This window comes from Ambystoma mexicanum, chromosome 8, assembly GCF_040938575.1.
Source record: "Ambystoma mexicanum isolate Mex_15411 chromosome 8, UKY_AmexF1_1, whole genome shotgun sequence".
NCBI lineage: Eukaryota > Metazoa > Chordata > Amphibia > Caudata > Ambystomatidae > Ambystoma > Ambystoma mexicanum.
The window spans coordinates 1418059394-1418083706 of NC_090929.1; the positions used below are offsets into that span (position 1 = coordinate 1418059394).

The 24313-nt window shown below is 42.8% G+C and overlaps 1 protein-coding gene across 3 annotated transcripts in view; it reads right to left on the minus strand.

The window, feature by feature from the left end:
- ZFYVE27 (zinc finger FYVE-type containing 27) overlaps positions 1-24313 on the minus strand; it is a 570694-nt gene that overhangs the window by 239477 nt on the left and 306904 nt on the right. For all 3 annotated transcript variants that reach the window (XM_069611556.1, XM_069611555.1, XM_069611554.1), the window contains exon 8: positions 14002-14073. In XM_069611556.1, the coding sequence (XP_069467657.1) occupies positions 14002-14073 (72 nt within the window). The remainder of the gene's footprint in view (positions 1-14001; positions 14074-24313) is intronic.

Sequence of the window (24313 nt, forward strand, 5' to 3'; positions counted from 1 at the left end):
GAGTATAAAACGTACCTGATGGTCCTCTGCCTGACCATTAGCCATTAATGTATTGAGAAAAGCGACCAACAATTTTGATTATTTGGATGGCTGCAGTATTTTTCAAAATTTGTAATCTTAGCTGACACATGATGCACTCTTTACTGCAAAATGACGGCTAGCATATCACATGAAACAAATTCATTTGTCTTTGTTGCCTCCCAGGCTGCTCTTCTAAAAACAGAAGGAAAAATAACTTGGGGAACCCTTGCAAGCATCTTGGAATGGGGTCCTTAGCCACTGTTTTGTACAGCATATACAAAAGTATTTACTGTATCCCATTCATAAGTAACTATTTTCATATTGTGTTGAAGTAGTGTTGAATTTCTGTTACTAAAAAGGCAGCTGCTGATTTTTAAGTATCTGCATTGTATAACCCTGCTCCGGGAGTCACTATGTTAACTATAAAGATGGACTTGCTAAACTAGCCTGTCCCCGCCATCACCCCATCCCTTGCCCCACTCCCTTCTTGCCCACTCTAACACCCTTCCCTCACTACACTAATGGCGACAACCTCAGAAGCTCCAACTCTTGGGCACTCAGCAAAAAAAGTCTTCTAGTACCCTTTGAACAGGAACACCCACAGACGTATGTCTCCGCTGCTGAAGCCCTTTCCATTCCCATTTTGGGGAAAACTAGAAGTGATCGCTTAAAATCACGCACTATGTACCGTGCCCGAGTCGTTCACCCAATACCAAGACCCTTTGCAAGATTTTGTCCATGGCAAACACCTGCCTTAGAAAACCGAAAATCAACGACCCACTAAGGCCCACTACAGCAGCTACTGTAACATTATCTACCCCTAGACAGAACCTACCCACTAGCTTTTATGGTGCCCTTACCAATGTGCGGTCCCTAGGAGCTCACGCCACTGAAATACACAACCTCATTATTGATCTTAAATTATCCTGGCTCCACCACGCCTCTGGACCTCTACTATCTCTAGCAATCCCCCCAGACTATACCATATTTAGGACGGACAGATCCCACTCACACGGCGGTGGTTTAGCCATCATAGCCAAGAAAGACTTCAGACATTGTCCCATTGAGAACATTGCAGGCTATGAATTACACCTAGTTAAATTCGCCCCCAATGACAAAACTACTATTAACTTTATAGTAACCTACAGAGCCCCTAATTCGAATAGTAGCCCAGAAGTAGATCTATCATTACTACTAGCCCCAATGATTGAACCAAAAACCAAATGTGTCCTCTTAGGAGATCTCAATTTAGGATTCAAGGACATTCTAGACACTAAAGCAGAAGCATTACACTCCTAATTAAAGGATTTGAATTTTACGCAACTAGTGGATGCCCAGACTCATGCCAAAGGCAGAACACTGGATTGGATCCTAACTCTCAACACGGTCATAACTATAGAGTCCATTACTCCTCTTGATTGGACAGACCATTATAATATCAAGTTCAACGATCAATGTTGATGAACCACGTCCCCCTAGAATCACAACCACACATACCTATGAAACTAGGAACCCTCAGAAGCTCACCCAGGATAACCTCATTCCATTGTTTAATGAAGCATTTAATACCACCTCAATCACCAGTGACAACCCCTGTTTTTTAGCTGATACCTATCGCAACTTCCTCACCACTACGGTTAATGTAGTAGCCCCCTAACTAACAAAACTAAAAGAACAGACAATCGTTTGTGCTCTTGGTTTAACGATGATATAGTAACTCTCAGAAGAACCAAACGTGCACTGGAACATGCACACACAAAACACCCCACCACAGAATCTGGAAAAGCCTTCCAGTTGGCCAATACTGTTTACAAAAAAGCCATCATCACTCAGAAAGCTAATGCCTAAAATACTCGAATCAGCAACCCTGCTTCTGACTCCAAAAAACTCTTCTCAATAATTTTGAGAGAATTGGAAAATCCTACCCCCATCACAAATTCTACCAATTCTAGTAAAGAATGGTGTACCACCATTCAAGATGCCCTAACTGCTAAGATCACTCTCCTGCAAAACAAAATCACTACCAAAAGACATCTATTAGCGGATAAACCCTTACCACCAACTATAATCCAACTTCTAAAGCCAACTCCAAACCCACATTCCACTTCTCCCCTGTCTCTCAAGAGCTTGTGCTCAATATAATATCTAAACTCAAAACATCAAATTGCAAAGGAGACTCAGTCCGGGCACAAATAGTCAAGTCATGTGCCCTATCCTTTACGCCCATTATAACCAACTTTGTTAATGCCTCGTTGAAAGCTAATTTGGTCCCGGCCAGTATCAAAGAAGCCTGGGTTACACCATTGCTAATCCCACGTTACCCACTAACTATCGACCAATAGCAACAGTATCATTCCTACTCAAAATTATTGACAAAATAGCGTACAATCAAGTCCAAGCACATCTCGAAGATAACCAGTTTCTTGGCACAATCAATCAGGTTTTAGACCCAACCACAGCACGGAAACAGCCCTCTTGGTTTTAAAAATCCAGAAGGATACCATTAGAGACACAGGTAAACTGTGCATTCTTCTCCTTCTGGATCTGTCTGCAGCTTTCGATCTTGTGGACCACAACAAACTCTGCTCCACCCTAGCAAAAAACTTCAATTTCTCCGCTGATGCCACTATGTGGATCAAATCCTTCCTCGCGGAATGAACATCTAGTGGCTATAGGTAAAGAAGCAGCAGACCCTATCCCAGTCCCCATTGGAGTACTTCAAGGCTCATGCCTCTCTCCTGCACTATACAATGCTTGTACTAAGCTCCTCTTCGCATCTCTAGATAATATGGGTGTCAGCTATATCAACTTTGCTGATGACACTCAGATCCTTATCCCACTCTCAGTGAACTACACCTAAGACACGCTTACTATTAACAATATCTATGCCATAATACAGAACTGGATGGCACTAAATAGCCTGTGCCTTAACGATGAGAAGACAGAGATTTTCATTGTGTGCTCCCAATTCAAAACAGGTACCCTCCACCCAGACTACGCTGCCATCAACACAATGGCACAACGATTCCTGTCTTAAAGCAAGTAAAAACCCTAGGAGTGTATCTGGGCGCCAACCTTACAATGACTAAACATATCAACACACTATCCTCTTCATCTTCTTACACTGCCAAACTAATAGCCCTAAGCCGTCAATTGTGATGTATTGTTACTCGGGACCAATGCTAGCAATCTCAATAAATTACAATTAATTCAAAACAAGGCATTACGGGCTGCTCTAGGAATGAAAAGATCTGATCACATCTCTAAGACCAGAAGAGATGTTCATTGGCTTCCCATTAAAGCCAGAATCCTCTATAAACCTCTATGCACCACATTCAAATGCCACCACAACAAAGCGCCCATTTACTTGAACAAAGCCATCGCCAAAAAAGAAACCCTAAGATCCAATAACCAATTCCTACTAGGATTGCCCCGTTTCAAGAACACCAGAGCAGGAGGGAGCAGCTTACAATATTTAGCCTCTAAACATTGGAACACTATCCCACTCAGTATCAAAAAAGAGGAAACCCTATCTGCTTTTTAAAAAACTGTTAAAAACCTTGTTATTTAACCAGTACTGACAGATCAGATGCCATACCTTCTGTACACAACTACTTGCTTAATCTGCCAGCTTACTTCCCTCTGTAATGAACCTGTGCTTTTGCAATTGTAACTATAAATGAAACTGTATATGATTAATTGCTTTTAACAAACTGTAACCTCGCCGTGATACCTCAGGGTCTGGCCGTGTAATAAATGTAATAAATAAATAAATAAATAAATAAAAATATGATAGAAAGCACTACAGCACATATCTTATTAGTAAACAGGATACATAAACACTTTCTGTACATTTGTGATAGGGGAATACACTTTTGCGACTGACAAATGAGTGGCACTAAAGTATCTGCCGTTTTGCACCTGGCCAAAGTCACAATTTTTACCAGCAATTAATCTCCCCGGTATCGCTCTCTGACACATGCTTTTTAAGTCTAGCAAAAAAAGAGAGACCTGTCCAAATTTTGTTCTGAAATACAGTATCTACTTAAGAATTATTTTCAAAACACTTAAACATAGGCATTTTCTTTGCATAGCCTTATCAGAATTGACAAACTGTTTGCACACATGAAATCTACAGATCCAACATCACCAGATCAAGTAATTGCAACATTATCATAATGCCAATTGAACAAAGCCCACGTAATGACAGTATGCTACAAAAAGATAAATGCAGAGAGAAAAGCAAGTACATTCTTTGGCAATAAGAATGCCACAAAAATATACTGCCAACATTGGAAGTGGTTCTCACAACTTTTAAAGAAGATATTAAGACATTAAAGCAACCATCTTCAAATGCTGTATCCATTGACCTTATTTCCTGAATTCTGCATTCCCCTCTTCCATCTCCACCGACTAGCGCAGTATCTCCTGACCTACAGGGTCCTCTTGAGCCACACACTCTCCTATGGACCCCGGACTTCTGTGAGTCTGTCCAATAGCCTCGGGCTCATCAGGCCCTGAACCCTTCTGCGCCCACCCTTCGCTCCCTCCTTCATCCCGCCTCTCCTCCCTGGCGATAGGTTGGTCTTCCAGGGTCAGCTGACCCTCGCTTAACTCCTCTTTACTCGGTGAACTAGGGAAGCAGGCAAAAGGCTAAAAGGAAAATGCGCCTCACTAGGGCACCTCACTCGCATGTTTACCCTGGATGCTCTGCAAAGCAGTCTACTGCAACAATTAGGTAAGGTGGTAAGAATTGGGAGCACAGCCAGTGCTATACTTCTGAAATCTTGCCACTACTTTAATGCCACCATTTGAACTTTGTCACTGCTCTAAAATCTGCTGCGCTCTGAGGTTTGGCACTGCACTGAATCTAGCCATCCTGTGAAGTTTGCCACTGTTTTAAATCCTGCTGCCCTCAACGTACTAACCACCCACCGCCTGCTCCTCTCCAGCATACCTCCCACACAGGCCCTAAGGGCCACTCATACTACATACAAAAACGCACAAGCCACACATCTGCCACAAGATCAAACAACCGCAAACAACAAACAACCCAGACATTGGACGTTCCCCCTCCGGACACAACATGCCCAGTGCACACAATCAAAGCACACTCAGAAAGCCAACAAGCACAGACACCAGTTTCCCCTGGTTCTGCATCACCCGAAGAGCACAACCCCAATCCTATCACTCTTCTCTCACTAACCTACCCCACCCACTTTCTTACAGAGCCACATGAGTACCTCAAGACCATGCAAATGGTAGCGGTGCGTGGTATAAATCAATATAACAACATTAAAACAGCAAAGGTTCTGCAGTAATGTACATTCCTAGAGGAAAGAACATATTCATATGAAATGAAATGTTATCACACAGAAATAGAGTCCCCAAGAAAATGACTGACAAACTGAAAAGAAAATATAAAAATATTAAGGCCATCTGATGCTACTCCCTGCACACTGCATCACAACCAAGTGTCTTGTCGGTAGGAGGCTCGACCAATGGGCAACTCGCAGGCTGACACTACTTTGCTTTCACTGCGAACAAGCACTAATGCCCCCTTGTCACATATTTTCAATTGTTTCCCTTACCTACCCTCTCCTCTGTGAAGCAATAGTTTTCCTTAACGGGGTGTTTCTTCTTTTAATAGTTTCATGAACGGATTTAGTCACAATTCATTTTGAGTATGTTTGTTTAATAGTTTCATAACCTGATATAGTCACAATGAATACTGAGCATTGTCAGTTCAGGAACTTAACAATCTGTACTTAGAATTCGGTCCTACCAACCTGTACATGTTAAAAATGTAAAACATACAATAGATAAAAAAGATACTTATGGGTGATCCCCTTCTTCAGAGGCAAAGACACAAATGGACTCAGACATGAGTGACAGCACCAGCATGACTAACACAACATACATGTATAAGAAGTGCACAGATATTGCCATTGCAATAGTACAGACAGCAAAACAAGCAAATGAGTAAAGTTCATGGAAAAAATACAGCACACGATACAATGAAACAAAGAGAAGCACAAAGAATAAGGCAACTTGAACCACAGAAGGAGAAACTTACATGAGGGGCATGATGACACAGCAGATAAACAAATAGTAATGGAGCACACCCATGTGCTAATACATAATATTCAGAGAAAATCTGGAGTTTAGAAGAAATCTCATTACTAGAGATCAGACTGTGCAGCTCTGTAATGTTGCAAATAGTGCTCCAGCCAATAGCTTAAGCTTGTTTGACAATTATGAAAAAGTTTAACACAATATTGTCTATGTCTTCTTTATCTTCTCCTTGGGTTAGCATCCAATCCACTTTTCCAGGGCTTCATCCTGTCACCCCCTCACTTGTATTTTGGGTCAGGTTTACAATATTCATGTTTTCATGCTTTCACTGAGTCATGGCACCCGCTGCCTCCTTCTTTGACCTTTCCCAACCCAGACTGCTTGCCTTTTCTTTCCTCAACCCTTCTTTGGGCTGGCGTTTCCCAGCATGAGGACTCGCCCTGATCAGGAAACCCACATTCTGCTCATCTTCCTGTAAATTTGGTTATTCCACTCACTTTCTGCTCCACAGCTTTGACCCGGAGACCACCTGAGCAGATTCACAGGACTCAATATCTGCCTTCCTCCTGGGATAAGGTTTCAAGTATCCCTTTCTGGATAATCTCCTTCACTATCTGCTTACCCTTTCCCTTTCCATCTTCTTTCAGTTTTCATGTGTTGTCATTCTCCACTCCTTTCTCTCCTTGTTGGACCTAGGCTCCTTCATTGGCAACTACTGCCCTTCAAATGTTCTTCTTTGCTACATTCTACATGTCTTGGGGGAACTCTCTCCTCATCCATAAAATCCCTTCTTTCTATGTCCTTTCCCTTTGTAGGGTTTCTTCCAACCACCAACTTCCTTCCTTCCTTCTCCAGATCCTTAATTTTTCCTCTCCTTCTCCTGGATTTTGGGTCGGCTTGAGACAGTACAAGGCTCCACTCTTAGTATAAGGCTGTACCACCCGAGTATATGGTAGCGCAGACAGAGAGGCCAGGTTCATCTTAGGAGGGAGAGAGGGCTGTAGAATCAGTACAAAGAAATTGTAATACAAATGGTCCAAAGAAGCACTGAAACACTATGTATTGTAAACATAAATGGTTTATTTAAATACAAGTAGGCCTAGGTAAATCTTGGGGGAAATAAGTACTATCACAGACCATATAAACACATTATAGAAAAATACAACACTATGCTTGAAGGTACACAGACCAAAGCATATAACCTAATTTGGAACACCTAATAGTAGATTCTAGGGAAGTCAAAACCAATAGTTACTTTTAGAGAACTTTCAATAATACAGGGTAGTATACCCTAGCAGTTGTACCGTGACGCTCAGCAAAGAATCACATAGTAATATCAACTCGACAGTATACTTTGCAGAATAGTGACACACTTAATCTAGGAACAGTAAAAACCTATAGCTTCTTTTGGGATAACAGTTATATTCAAGGTAAGTAAACCCTTTTGTGTAATCTTTACTTACAGTTGCTTTTCAGTGCACAGACTAAGGAAAGCAATAACATGTTAACTTAAGTCACACTGCTACCACAAGGTAAGTAACACCTCTATACTTCTGTAAGGAGCTACCAGCAACCTAAATGGAAGTAGGAACTAAGCAGTCTTATTCTGTCCAGGCTAACATCAAGTCAAGGGAAGCAAGACCCAATTGGGGACACTCATACAATTATCCTAACAGGAATAATAAAGAGAAACCAACAGCATTACTTTTGAGAAGAGGGGAACCAAATTCACAGGTGAGTAAATTAACCTTCCGTCTACTTTGTTAGAATGGTGAGACAGTTTCCAAGGAAAGCAAGACTTACTTATTTCACAAGGCACACAGCTTATTCAAGGTAAGTAAATCCTATATATACTTTTCAGAATGGCAGAAAATATCTAAGGTAAGTAATAACTGTTTGTAACTATACACTCTCAGAGGGTATCCAGTCATTCTATTGCAAACAAAACAGAGTAGTACATAACAAAGCGGACAAAGACACTGGAAAACACATAAAATATTAAATAAATATATAAAGGGTAGTGGGGTAAGGGGTTAAAAGGGGTCAGGATGCGGTGGCTTTAAAAGGGTGGAAAAAAGCAGGGTTTGGCGGGGGCCCCCCAAATAAAACATTAAAAAATGAAATTAGCGGTTTTGTCTGTAATTAAATGTATCACTCTGTAATTGTGGTCGATAAGATCACATATAAACTTCTCAGAGCTACAGTTAGCAACTAATTCATTTAGAAGTAAGTAACCTTTCAACACTTGCTTTTCTTTTCAAAGTAGACCCCTTAAAGTATCCAGCCCTTCTCAATTCTAGTACATGAGTTCTGTCAGAAGCAGAAGAGGGGCCCTAGTGGTCTAGGAGCCAGCTGTAAGCAGGGTGAGATATAGCTCTGTTGCAGAAAATGTTCAGAGTTCGAGAGGAAGACTCTTCAAACAAGTAAGAATTTCACTTTAGAGTTAGCCGAGGGGTCAAGGACTTCACAGAAGACACCCTAGAAGGATTAAAGCAGTAGACCTGGGTGAACTACACAAGAGACCTCCCACTCACAGAAAACTCTCCAAAACTACAAAGGAATCACAAGAGACTTAAGGTAAGTAAATACCCAAGCCAGGAGAGTACCTCAGCACAGAAGAAGATTTTGCACCAGGAAGACTTCAGGATCTGCAGCCAAAAACCTGGTCATTGAATTCCTTCTTCGAGAAGACAGGACATTGCAAGGACGTTTGCAGCAAGGATCACAGGGAAGGCTCTAGGCAAGGTTTTCCTTGTGGCTGGCTGCGGCTCTGTGGATTTGGCTCCTTTTTCAGGCGCACAGAAGAAGACAGAATATCGCCAGTCGGAATCTCGTCATTTGCAAGGTCCAGCACTCTCGTAAGGGGACTTTTCGGCCTTGATTCACATCTCTGGAGGTCCAGCAGGACTCCCACAAAGTTTCAGCAAAATTCGGAAGACCGCGCACCGCACAATGGTTTACGGTCCCAGGGAAAGGAGGTATTGCAGCCCAGCAAGGTTGCAGCACAACGTGGGATGGTTCAAAATGCAGGTCTTCTTGAGTCTAGTGGGTCTCGCCAGGCTCTGGTTCGGGGTTGTCATTTTCAGAGTCCCCAGGTCGATTGGAAGGAAGGGCTACATCATGCTCCAGGTACACAGCAGGCTCTCCTCTCGCTGGAAATCGTCTCAGCCAGGTTTCCTTCATTATCCTCTCCGGTTTTGGTTCCAGTGGTCGACTACTTCTTCAGCTTCCAGGATCGGACTTCTATGCAGGAACCCACCCAATCAAACAGCCTTGCAACGTTCAAACTTGGAGGTGGGAGGTAGGCAATCCTTTCAGGAGAGCCAGCATCCCAGTTTGAACTGGATTCTCACACTAAGGTTGGAAGACAAAGGACTGCAGAGTTTTGGACTCCTCCCTCAATTCCTGCATTCACAGACACTATAGAGCCTGGGCAGAGAATCCACAGGATTCCTGCAGAAAATAAAAATCACACAAAGGAATTTCCAGCGCTGGAGGTCAGGGGAAGGACAAAGAAAAGACAGGAAATGCTAAAATGGTGAAAAAAGATACAGGGGCCATTTGTGCAAACAGCCCGCAGTAAAGGTGCACCGAATTAATAACAAGGTTCATTGCCACCAGCCATAAAGGTACGTTTGTCCTTGTAACATAAAGGTTACATTTAAAATGAGAAAGGGGATACTAGTATCTCCCCAGCACTCCACATAAGTTGAGGGGTGCTGGGCACACCTAATAAAATGTAAAAGGGATCCAAAGATCCTTTCTACCTTCGGGAACTGTAGTTCTCACAAGGTTAGCCAGAGAAAGTTACACGGGGAGCCGCTAGGGCAACCCAGCAACAATAGGCACTTATTGCCAAAATGTTATCAAAGAGAATAACTTTTAAAAGACTCTATGCAGAGTCTTAAAAATGACACCCATAAAAAGAGTAAAAGATTCAGTAAGTGTGGAAAAAGGTTCCCACTCACAGGTGGTAAAAGGAAAAATAATCCACCAATAAAAGCAGAACGTTCTGGGGTTGACACAGGTCAGGAAGATGTATCATTACTATGAAAATCTTACCTAACACAAACTCAGCGCTTTTCACACATAGTCTAGTTTTCTCCACTAACCCGAATTTGTTGATGATGTACTAATATATTAATACCCGCCTCACTGCTCGGAACAAATCCCACAACCTTGCTTAAATATAATTACACATTAACATTTAATGTAGAAGCATTAACATGAAATGTAGAAGCAAATTCATATACTAACAGATACTAAGAAACATCAACCTAAGGCAATGCATACACACCTATGTAAATGTATGTACATGAATAATCAAGTCTTGTAAACGTGTTGCTCATCTCTCTCTCACTCCGTCTGTGGTTCTCTTTGGTTTACGTTGTTCGTTTCAATTGTTTGTCATGCATTTGTGTGATAATTTTTGTGGGCTAGAAAAAGCACATAGCAGTAACAGCCCTGAAGAAGAACCTCATTTGAAACGTGTGTTGGCTGAATATGTGTGTCCCAAGTAAAAATTTGTTTAAAAAAACAATTTTTAAAAAGACCGATAGAAAGATCGCTGTTTGAGCGCATAGAGCAGTGTTTCTAAATCGAACTGTCACCCCCTGTGACGGACACGAATGCGCATAAGGGATGAGAGGCACGCCAGGACCCAGAAGCACCGTCGGGGTATAACGGGCAAGTGTTTGTGTGTTTTGCATGTTTGTGTATGTGTTGCGTGTTTATGTTGTGTATAGGTGAGTCGTGGGTGAGGAGGGAGGCGGCGGGGCTGAGGGAGGGGAGCTGGGAAGTGAAACCCTGAGATTTGGATGAAATCCTGCAATAGGGGGTGGGTAGTGGGGGGGAGAGCAGTGCCATTGTTTCGATTTTTTTAGGCCGCCTACAAGTGGCCAGAACAAAATAAATCAGTCTTTTTGTTAGGCGACCTACATAAATCGAGAAAATTACATAGAACTGAATACATGTACTTCATGAAATATGGTTTGCCTTGAACCAGTTACACTAATACTTTTGTGCAATCCATTGTCATTATGCTAAATGGCTGATATGCCTTATTGTTCTGTTTTTCTTGAACCTTGCCATTAACAATTTTTGCAATTTATTGAGTACATGCCCAATGTTGGCTGAATACATGCGTTCCTTGGATATTTTCTTGTTTACTGTGTACCAGCTTTACTAATACCTTGTTGAATTCAGTCATGATATTCCAAATGCTGTAAATTGTCATTTAACCTCTTACTTAAAATGATAACATAATGATAACAACAGGTATTTTTGACTTGAGTGAGGTGCCCAGAGAGACTTTCAGTTTCAGCTTTAGTTCTATTCAAGAGGTGTGTGAGGGAAACACACCCAACTAGTCTGTAGCACGACTCGCGGCTACTCTATATAATACCAACTAGCAGCGTGGCACACTGGGCATTTCCCAAACCTTTTAGATGCACTTCAACTTAAGCAAAGATAGACAAGAATACACTTCTTCCTACAGAACCTGCTCTTGGGTTTCTACATTGGAGGCCTGCTCTATGCTATCTATTGAGGCCAACTTTGCCACTAGGGCTTGGGCAATTTCATCCAATGTCAGGTTAGCAATAAGTAGACATATGAGGGGTTTGAACCTTGTTGATACTGCAATGTTTTATTGTCTTGAATTTTCCAGTAGCTTGGAACCTCATCATACTGCCTGACCGTGCAGGCAGGCATGCATTTATATTTCAATTATGCATTATGGGCTTTTTGTGTTGATATATCCTAGTTTCATTATATGACTGAACTTTAATATGTCATGCCAGTTTGACAACAAATATGTTATTTAGCGTTGTTTAATTGGTCTGATGCTTTCCCACTGATTACCTACAAGATAAACATTTCTGATTTTTTTGTGCCTATTTCGGAATTGTTTTATTCCATAATGTCTTCTTTTTTATGCCAGTTTGGATGAGATTTGTATTGCTGGTATACTTTGCAAGCTGTGCCATTTTTTTGCTAATGATGAACGTTTTAAGATTCTGGTATTATTCACAGTCTTGTTTGTATGTGTTGCTTTATGGACTAATTCCGAAAAATCCATGATGTTGAGGATAACTGACAAGTACACATTGATTGATTATATATTTTGTTCTATATTTTGCTAAATGTTTCTTATCAAATCCATGAACAAAATGCATGGTTGTCTGAGAGACAGACAATATAAAATCTTTTTTTTAAATGCCTACACAAGGAGTAAAGGCATGCCTGGCACAAAGCAGAGTTTGCAAGTAAAAGTGTTCTACAAGAGAAGAGATTCTGACAAAATGCTGTTATTGGTAAATTGAGATAAAAAGAGTTATTTAGTTCTCTTGCTCAATGAGTAAAAATCATGTACATCTTTAAGATTTTCGTCGGATAACACATTTTCTTTCTATAGCTATATCCTGTCACTGTCCCAGGTGAGGGGTAATCAGCAGTTAGATGAGAAGGGTAAGGCCCTAGTAGGCAGGGATATAATCACAGATCATACAGCATTATGGGATTACACCCTTGATGTTATATTTTACCTATTTGCAAATGGTTTCCTCTGTAAATGTTATAGTAATGTGTTTCACTGCCTTCAATGTAAATGTTTTTCTTGTGAGCAGGTTATAATTACAAGCACCAAGAGCCTAGCCTCAGCAAAGGAAGAAAGTTCAGCCGAAGGGCTCTGTCAGAGGTTGCCCATCCGTAAAACTGTATATAGCACAATTAACACTAAAAAGGCAGGTACAGTTTTGTGTGCAAAAGTTCTTTCTAGATATTCACTCTTAATAAAGCACAACATCAAGCAGGTTGAGAGAAAGCTGTACTGACAAAACCATACATTTGACTATTTTTTATAGAAATTAGTATGCTATCATTTAAGTGTGCCCACAAACACAGTACTAGAGAGATGTTTAATCACATTATAAGGGGATCTCTCAATGTAAAATGAACCACCTACCCGTACGTCAGAGAACTCTGCAGTGCTTGCTTCATCCTTGCCACACTGACCCACCTATTGGGATGCAATTCTTCTATTTTGTAGAGCTTCAACTGCAGTGTTGAAGTAGTGAAATTAAGTGCTATAAAACTAATGTGCCCAGGGTTTTATGAAACGCTGTACATGTCATTGCGGGAAACACATGTAATAGGAAGAGGGGGGGCTAAATATGTAACTTGTGATGTTCCGGCTATGGGGGTGGGATGTCATGCAGGCAAGGAACCTAGATGGCACAGAAGTATTGACTGAAGAGTAGGGCCTCGAGTTCCTTCCTAAACTGCAGGAGGTTTGACAATTTCTGGATTGCCAATGGGATGGTGTTTCATTGGGCAGAGGTGTAGAAAGAGAAGGACTTGTTCCTGTTTTATTTCGCTTGCTCATGTATTGGTTACTCTATTCACTTATTTAATACATATTGTAACCCTTAGAATGCTCAAAGAGCATGCTTCATTGAAAAATCAGAAGGATTTATGAATTGGTACAGTTAGCACATTGTTGATTATGCCACAATCTAAGGCTACCAGCAGTGTGGCGACTACCTACAGCTAATTCCCTGCAACATCCCAGGTGGATTATTGTACTATAAACAGGCCCAAGCAAAGATACATGAAGTCAATTCCCCACAATCGCTGTATTCCTTCCATGTCTAGAAAGAGTTTAAAAAAAATTGCACTTTTAAATGTGGTTACTAGGAATATGAACTTGCAGTGAAAGATTGTTTTCTTTTACATTGGTGAAATTCTTGTTTTCTATTATTGTATGCTTTTTAATTGGTTTGTAATATGTGTCTACACAATAACAGAAATAGAAAAAAGGCAGTTTTCATACAACTTCTAAGCAAAAAAAAAAAAAAAGACTCCGGCCCATCTGGTATTACCATGCTAACAAGGTTTTTGGCCCACCTCAATGGCGTCCTTAAATTCCTCATACTGCTCAGCCTCTTCAGCTTCTTCCACACTTCCTGGAGAAAGGTCCTGTGTCAAAAAGCAAAAACAACAACCAAATCAACATTCTAGCTCAAAAAAGGCACTCTTCCCATGGACCTATTTTCATTAAATCTCAAATAGTTTCTTAATTGACTAAGAAAACATGTCCTTGCTTTTACGGTCATGCTGAGACAAAGCCTACAATACTTTTGCTCACGTTGCAGGCTTCAATTAACTCCTATTCTTATCCTTCAAGGGCAGGATACACACAGATAAAATCCAATCCTCGAACTCCAATAACTACAGCCCACAAAGCTTTGCTAAGATAGGACATTTTACCAATATGGTACTAGCATATGAGGAATATCTAAAAGACATGGAAGAACCAAGTACATAGAAAGAGACATGCACTTTAAACAATGGATGAATAAAAAAAAAGAAGAAATATCACCCTTAACTCGGAACATGGTCATTAGTGAATAGCATTTGCTCCAATTCTTAGGCCCATGATTGACTCAATGCGCATCACCTTGCTTCAGTCTCCCTACCTCCATCTTCTAGTGCTGTACCAACTCCACTCCCCATCCAAAATCTGGGAGTAGCACTTTCCATGGATCTTCCATTTTCATGACAACCAACTTTTGAGACGCAGTGTGCTCTAGGAACAATGAGTGTTCCATGCCAAGGGCCTGGTCTTCTTTTTAGGATTCATGTGTTTTCCCCTCTGGCCATTTTTGCCAAAGCCCGTTTGCCTGGGCCTGACTTTGGCGCTGCAGGGAAAAACTTTGCTCAGGAAAGGCAGACTGTCAGGAATATTTTTTCAAGTAAAGTGTGCGCAAGTTATATTTAGCACCCGGGTAAACATACCCAGCTGATAACAATTTTATTCAAAGGCTGCACTTGAGGTGTGTCCTAATGAATGATAGGAAATCCTTGGTTAATGCCTTAACGTGAGGGTGGGGGTGCCCAATATAAGGCTATATTATAGAACTAGTGATGGCAATATAATGTTGTTGAAGGACAACAAATCTCATCAGACTGAGCGGTGGAAAAGTGCATTTGCAAGATCTGATTAATGAATCCATGGTAATTAGGGTAGTTAAGGCTCAAATGAATTGAAGAGCACAATACATGGGTATATAAGAAATGGTTGTAAGTGCAATCGTAGAAACATATGGAAGTAAGAGGGGAAATGTGCATTGGAGGACTGGTAAACATATATATTATAATACAAATATGTCTGTGAAAATGTTTGGGCAGAGATTAATGATTGAAATCCAGAACGGTGTTTTTGGGTGCAAGTCCTTTTAAAAGACAAAAGAGACATGCAGGAAAAAGTAAAACTATAGATGATGAGCTACTGTGCCAAATGACACACACTGACGGGGACTCAGGTAGTGTAAAGGTGTCCCTAATTACACTCGCACCAGAAACAATATACCCCTCTAGGGAAATAAGGCAAAAAGGCGATCTTGCAAGGATAATAAGTTTAATCTTACAAAATGAGGATGGTAGCAAAGGACTCTGCTGCCTGACCGGTCTTCTCCTGTCCCTCTTCCGTTCCTTCCTGCCAAAGTGGTCTCAAGCAGGGGTTTATATAGTACTGGCTTGCAATGGTGCTGTCCCTGGAGCTGGATCATGACGTCAGGCAAATCCGTCTTTCTTCTATAACAGAGATGCTCCAAAGCCTTCTGTCTTCATTGTCAGCAGTTTTGTCAGGGCATGCCGTTCTACATTTTGCTAGATATGCAAAAACACACTGTAGCTCTGCAGACTTTTACAAACTTTGAGGCCTAGCCCAAAGAAAACGAAACATTATTTTCCATGTTCAAACATTTTCCAGTCATTCTATCCATATTCCACTCGTCCTGCTCACGTTCATCTGAGTCCTGTAGTTTCCTCCACGCTTAATACTTATAATTTATCCCAATCTGCTTTTTGGTGCACAAGAACATGCAAGCCATATTTTTAGTGCGCATGCACCCTTGATGTACAGTGGACACCCGATGAGTCAGTTTGTGCTGGCCATAGTGCAGAACACTGCACACTAAAGCTTGCAGTCTATTTTAGATCCCACAGGCTGCATTCCTACTGGGAAGGAGGGGGAGTTTGACTCCTCTACAGCACTAGTTAAGCTTTTAAAATGCCTGGGATCGGACATCACAAATCAATCCAACTAATAGTTAATTGCGCCTTATATTTAGACAATAACTACCTTCTTCAATGCTTTCCTACGTCTGTGTATGTGATAATGCTTGCATAAGAGAGCCTTCCCAGTGCCCCTCCTCGCCCCTAGTCCATTGTAGCTCCTTAAAGAGGTCTTGCCTAACTCTAAAGTGCTTGGGGGTTCGGGAAGACCCTAATTCCTTCCCAACATTCCCCCCATTCGTTACTTCTATGGTAACAAACTCATCCCCACCCGACATATCTAAAACCCAAAAGTATCAGTTTGAGTTTCGCTGTTTATTGTATGGCATGGTGCATTAGAACCCCCAATTGATACCATCATCTTTGCACCACTAGGTACTACATTGAAACAACATTGGAGACGTAATTGGCACATGCAGAAGAGAACCAAGAAGAGCACGATAACAGGCACCAGTACTTCTACTGTTGCCCCCAGCCATGATGGGACACAATCAAAGGCAAGTGATAGCCAATCAGTGTTCCGAATTCCACCATGTTTCTTCATTTGAACACCTAGATTGTGTACCGCCTTGATGATGTGTGATAGTGACCCATTCTCGGCATCCTCCGGGGGTACAAAAGTGCAGAAGCTGCTTCCCAACTTTTTACACACTCTTCCTTCTATGGCTGTTAACATATGGAGCATATAGCGGTTCTGCATCGTCATGAGTCTCAAAACACTGAGCTGTACTTGTGATGGCATTGAACCCATTATCTGCATCATTAGAGATCTGTACCCACTTGGGTTTAGCAGCTGCTTGTACCACAGCAGCCAAAAAAGATGAAAAGAAAGTCTCTGCTGAGCTACAAAGACGATACTCATCAGGTATCCCTCTGAGCAGCACGGAAGAGTCTTCTGAGATATAGTTCAAGCTCTTCTTTCTTTTCAGCTGTTGAAATCGTTCCTTTTCTGGCAGCATATGAAATTCTTGTGTGATCTGCAAGTCTCTCTCTGCTTCTTTAGGTGCTAGAGTGGCTGTTGGCACCTTGACAGGCAGTTATTTGCCCTTCAGGTGTTCTTCCGGGATTACTAGTAGTAATGAGTGCAGAGTGGCCAGTGAACACTTGCCCCTCCAGGATGATGGGAGATGCAAGTAGGCTTGTCGGCCACAAACCCAGTAGTAATCCATCACTGCTGCCATACCTTTCATCATATCGGGGATCACAAGAGTGTAGTTGCACTGTGTGTTTCCACCAACAGGAAATGTTACTTCATTGCTAAAACAAAGTTCATAGTCCATGTATTCTGCACTGGCTTCTCCAATGTTGCAATCCATGTCAGCCATGTGATGTATTGGTACCATATTTGTACACACAGTCTCTACTTGGGTTATTATTTCTTTGCTGTACTCGATCAGTTAATCTGCCAGGCACGTCACTGTAGTACCCTACCAATTGTTGTTGATACGTGAGAGACCTCCCAAGGAAAAATATGGTGCTTGTAGACACTTGCTGTATTTTGTACTGCCATTGCATAGTGCTGGGTCTAGATTGATGCTCCTCAACTGCATGCTGTGTGCCTGGAATGTGTCCTTTACCCTACATAGTGCAAGATGTACCAGGCATTGTTCCTCTATAATTGGGACTGGATGTGGAACTAAATCCTTAGGAGCCCCTGACGCATGCAGGATGAGTGCACACACGTAACAGCTTTCATTCATCACATTCCTTCCCACCGTAGGCATATCGGAGTACCAGCTATGAGACGACTCTGAATGTCAGAAATGGCATCAAAGCCCAACCCCTTATATAAAACATACTGCATTCGTACTTCCTGTTTTATTCGTCGGAATCTGTGGGGGTGGCCGGCAAAAAGTGAGACATTGTTGGATTCTTATTCATTATAGACCTATTCATACTTGCATTATTTTCCTTTATATGTAACTGTCGACCCCTCCCTTCATATGGCCACCCCATATAACAGGCATACATACCTTCATACACTCCAACAATGACCAGTGTCACACAAAACAATATAATTATTGGTCTATCAAGAAAGCATAATGCAGAATTCCTAGAATGAATTATATTCAGTTTATCATTATCCTTACATAACAGAGGTTTGAACACGTCGGACAGGCATCCTTGCTTATCCCTGGAAAGGATAAAAAAGGTTACCGGCAGAGGGAGAGAGAAAGAGAAACCCTTTTCCCACCAGGGCGGACCTGGTTCGAGACCTTCAAAAACAGAAAAATTTAAACATGTAAAAAAGATAAAAACTAAAAACAATAAATAAAAAAGGAAAAAGGGAAAAGCAAACAAAATCAGGGGTGTGCCACTGCACACCACCCTGGCATGGATCCTTTACTAAACGTCTTCTTCATCAGTTATGTCCTTAATCTGTCGAGTGAGCTTTGCAATCTACCTTGTCTCAGGTGAACCTCGGCCATCCGAGAGATGCACCCAATATCGTAACTCCTTCACACGGATGGCGAGAGGCATAAAGAACACCACCTCATATGGACCTTGAAACCTGGGACGGGTCTATTGATGTACAAAATTGTTCACGTAGATCAGCTCCCCAAGGTAGTAATGGATTCAGTTGTTGCAGATATGTTTGCAGTTGCTGTCCCTACCGGTGTATCCTGTCCTTTGCTCCTGGGTGGCGCAATCTGTTGGGAGATATATTTGATAGCAAGTGTGAGTGCCGTTAAATATTCCCAAAATTCCTCTCCTAGTACTGTCGCTGCTTGATGTGCATCTGATGCTTTCCTCACAGGGCATATGGGGGTTTGCATGCGCCTGCATGTTACTATTTCATGTGGTGTCAAATGGTGGTCCTTACTAGGCTGTGTGCGTAAACTGAAGGGGGCCAAGGGCAAACTGTGTACACAGTTTTTCTTCAATGTGGAACACAATTTTGACAGTTTACTTTTCAAAAGCCCATTGATCCTCTCCACAACACCATTAGCCTCAGGGTGGTAAATTGAGCACATTCAATGTTTTATGCCCAATTGCACTGTGACATGCTGGAATAGCACATTAAAGAAATGTGTGCCATTATCCGATCCCAATTCTTTGCACACGCCCCATCGTGGAAACACTTCTCTGACCAGGAACTGTATTGCACACTTTGCATCTGGGTGTGCACATGGTCCTGCCTCATCCTACCTTGAGAAATGGCAAACCACCACAATAAGGTACCTATATCCATTGCACTTCTCCCCCATATCTGCATAATCTATATGCATTCACGAACGGACGACGTAGGACCAGCCAATGTACCTCTTAATGTCTGTAATGTGTTCCCTGTGCTAAAACTTTGGCATGTCAGACAGTGTATTACTTTTTTCGAAATGCTCTTCTGGAGGTTTGGCACAAACCAGTCCTCCTGGATATCTGCAACAATATGTTGTTTGGAGGTGAGGGAGGGGAAATGTAGTTGCTCAAATGCCACAGAGTAATTATTGGGGCATCACCACCTTCCCAGAACTCTCCTGCCTTTACAATAAATCAGTGGGAGAATGCATCCCCTCCGCAACCACAGCTCTTTTTCCTCGTCAGGCGCTTTCCCTTGCAACTCTATAATCTGTGATATGGGCAATACAGTGTACGGGACTCTTGTCTCAATTTTCTACAGGGGTGGTCACTATACACTCTGTTAAGATTTTATCTGGGAGATAGGCTGCCAACTTGGGTGCCTGGTCCGGAGACGCATTGCCCTTAGAGATTTCATCCATGGCATTAGATTGGCCAGTGCATTTGATGACTGCCACAGCGGAGGGCCATAATAAGGTTTCAGTCAGTTCTTCCAACAGCCTTGCATGCTGCACTGGAGAGCCATCTGCCCTCCGAAACCCACTCCTATTCCACGGAGACAGACCCGCATGCACTGTTGTCGTGACATATGCCGAGTCTGAGTAAATGCTGACACACCACCTTTGAGAGGTTCTCAATGCCTCGTTGAGACCGACAAGTTCAGCTGCCCGAGCTGAATAGTGCATAGGTAATCTTTTCATGATCAGACCGTCATGCTACCTCCCTTTACCGAGCACCACTGCTGTCCCTGTGTGCCTCTGTCCCGTCTCCTGGTCAATTGTTGATGACCCATCAATATATAGTATATCTCCTTCTGTCAATGCACTGTCTCTAGATTTAGATTTACCCACCTCTTCACCATCGTATATAGCACAGCCATGCGTTTTCAGGTCATCATCAGTGGATGCCTCTGTCAAATGTGTGGCAGGATTCACTGTCCTACAACTCACTATATGAAAATGAGTTTTGGATATTATAATCTCATATGCAGAGGATCTCTGAGTCGTCAAGGTCGATGTAGACCTTTCCGAAATGGTGAATAGTGAATGTTCCACAAAGTAACAGAGCACCCTATGACAATCGTGCAACTTTTCTCTATCGCAAATCCAGCCGCTGCTAGTGCTTGTTGGCACGAGAACTGTCCCTGCTTGGGGCCCATTGTGCTCTTTTGAGTCAATACTGCAGTCATGAGCCATCCATCAGTGTGGGACAATAAATAAAACTCCTGTGGATAATCCGGAGTTGCTAAAACAGGCGCTGTGGAAATCGCTTTTTTTAAGTACTCAAATGGTCTATTCATTTCTTCAGTCCATACCAATTTACAGTTTTTTGTCTTCTGTCGTTCTCTGAGACTTTCTAACAGCGGCCTTGTGTAGGCTGCGTAGTCTAGGATCCATGCCCTACAATAATTACATAAGCCCAGAAACTGCTGCATTTCCTTGACAGTATTGGACCTAGGGGTGGCGCGTACTGCCGCCACCCTATCTGGTAGTATTTTTGCCCCGTTTGAAGAGATAAGCTGCCCCAAATATAGTACCTTCTGTTGGCAGTTTTGTAGCTTCTTTTTTTCTGCTGTGCACCGTTTGTGAGCCAGCAATTGCAATGATGCAATAGAATCTCTCCTGCACTCCTGTTCATTTTCACTACATACCAGCAGATCATCCACATACTGGATGATTGTACTTGGCACCTGAATATTTCCTAAGTCGGCATGCAGCACTCTACTGAAAATACTCAGGCTTTCACAGTACCCTGGAGGCAATCTCGTGTGCTCGAAGCGCCGTTGACTATGCATAAACGTACTGAGATACCATGAATCAGGGTGGAGTGGGATTGAGAAGAATGCATTCTTCGGATCCACCACTGTGAAGTACGTTGCTGTCTTGGGAATGCTACATAGGATTGTCGCAGGATTTGGAACTTCCGGAAACTCCTTCTGCACCACATCATTAAGAGGACTTAGATCCTGGATCATCCTCTAACTACACCCTGTTGCTTTCTTGACTGGGTATATGGACGTATTACACTGGGATACGGATGGCACGGCGATCCCTTGCTCTAATAGTGCCTGAATAGTGCCTTTTATCCCTTCTGCCGCTTCCCTTGTGTTAGGCAGAAACCTGTGCAGTTCCCTTTGGGAACACTGCAAAAGATTTAGGACTACAGGTGTTAGCAGTAAACCCACTTGGTAGCAGTCTGTACCACCCAGATTTACCTGGTAGCTGTGGCTGAGCAGTCAGACTTCCCTCAAGATAAGTCTTAGTTAACACCACTTATTTCCAGACAGAGGTGAGCGCTTAACTATAGATGGCACTCCAATAAGTTCATGAAGAAGGGAGGGAAAAAGACAGAATATGGAAAGATACACCACTCTAAGATTTAGGAACACTATTAGCAAGGCAGAAGAGCAAAAGTCACTTGTGAGCCAAAGTCCATAAGCTTGGCCCACTCTTAGAGAGAGCAGAGCACAAATGCGCCCAAGATCACACAGTTACACTAGGCTTTGAAAGTCTTGCAGAGAGTTCGAAAAGAGTTTAGAGAGGCTCAGAAAAGTTTAGCCAGGGTGTCCCAGGCTAACCCAGGTTCGAAAGCCGGGGGCTAAATCTACCCTGTACAGTCGGTGGCAAGGGAAGCCAGGCGGAACACGGTACCTTAAGTGGGAAGGATCCTCCAGCGGTGGCAGTTGTTCCTGGCAGCGGGTGCAAGTCTCGGCGTCGTCCAGGGGAAGAGAAGATCTCGACCTGGAGGAAAGCTGAAGGTCGTTGCACTGCCAGGGAAGAAACCAGCCGCCGAGTTTTCCGGTTAAAGGTATTACCCTTTATTTCATGGTCATGGTAAAACGTGGTATTCCAGTTGCCGGGGTGCTTGGCACAGGCAAGGCGGCCACAAGATGCGTCGGGAAGGCGAAAAGACGGTGAAACTGGTTATCCCCACCAGTCAAAGGAAGAAGACTCTCCGGCGGGAGATCTCCTCTGTCGTTGGGAAAAGTGGTGAGACGGTCCAGCAGGGCTCCACCGGTGGTGTCGTCGTGGCAGGTCGGCTCAGCTTCTCCCTCGTCGGATTCTTAGGTCCTGTGGCGACTTCTGAAGTTCCAGTCCCCAAAGCCCTGCTTTTATGCAGAAAACCCCCATTCACTCAGCCTAGCTGTCACTCAAACATGCTAAGTGGTGAGCCGGCCGGCTCACCAATTGGGCCAATCAGGACAGAGTGCGACTTGAGTTGCCTAGGCAACTCAGTCCAGGGTGCCTAAATCCCCCTCCACCCCTCCTAAGTACCCCAGACAGAGTGGCACCACTTAGGAGGGCTTCTGTGGAGAAGCCCGCCAAAAAGTGGAACAAAGGGCTCGACTTGGGTTGGAGTCACAGAAGAGAACACAAACGCCATTTTAGAACCGAGTTTTGGAAAAAATACCAACCGGAGAATTAATAATAATTAAATAAACCGGCGGTATGTTCGAGGCTATCGTAATTAAATAAATAAAGATAGTAGCCTTGAACAATGGGAAAATCCCATAGAGAAATATTCGCGGTTGAATATAAAAAGTAGTATCCACTGCCACCAGCCAAAACTCGATCAGGGGGGACGGAGACGGGCCCCCTCGACTAACAGACCCCAGGGCAATCGAATTGCCCCAGCCAGTACATCCACAATATGATGGTTTGTACTGGTTCTGTTCAGAATTTAAGACTAGTAAAGTCAATGGTGACTTTACATGCCGTGGGAGAGAGTAGTCAGTCCCAGGGTATGCAGTCTATACTGGGGGGTCACTATGACACCCCTGTGTTACTGCACTGAGGGTGCTGTGTAACACACATCACAAAAACACATGAAGCCCTATTGAGTAAAAGACCCCATAGCCCATTAAACACATCTAGAGTCAAAGGAATACACTCAAATCATGACCAAGAGTGAGGGTAAAAAAATTAAACCCCAAAAATCCAGCAAAGCTGCTGGGGGACTCACTAGGTTAGGAAATTCAGCCTAAACAGAGAATTCTCCCTAACACCTTGACAACGGGTACTGCCACACCCTCGGGAGTACTGCCCCCGACTTCAATGTAATCTGTACTGGGGCCACATCTCTCAGTAACCCAACATCATGTGGATTAACAGTCCATAATTGTGCTGGCACATATCGTATGTCCTCCTTAAAGAATAAAGACGGGGTCACCACTGTCATCAGGGGGCACTGTACCTTCGTATACTGCACCATGATATCACGGGGGATACAAAATCCGAAAATGATCTCCCCATTTTGCTCACTGTCCTCAAATAACTCCTCATCAGTCATTTCCTTCAATTGTATTGTTGGGTCTACACATAGTACCGTGCGCCACTCACTCCCGTCCTGATCTGTTCCAATCAGGACTACTCTTTTTTCTGATACTACTAGTCCTTGCAAATCTAATGACAATATTATTCCCACCACCACTTAGGGTGGTAACATGGGTTGGAAAATAAAATCTGTGGGCATTTTCCAACATTTTGAGACACTACTTTTGCTAGTACCTTGATGCCAAAGACAAATATATCCCGGGCCACAGAAACTCCATGGACTACTGAATCCCTTGCCATTGCATTGATTGTTACCATTGCTCGAGCTACACACATCCCTGCGGGGGAACACACTACCCCTTGATCTGTGAATGATCCAGTTATATTTAGTTTACTGAGCCGATCCCTACCCAACAAGTTAACAGGGGAACTCTCGGAATATGTTATGTTATGTTATTTGGGATTTATATAGCGCTCTACATATCATTGGTATGACCTCAAAGCGCTGGTAAGTTGAACGCCCTCTGGGACCTTAGTCCAGGTCAGTAGAGAGAGTAAGGTGTCATAGG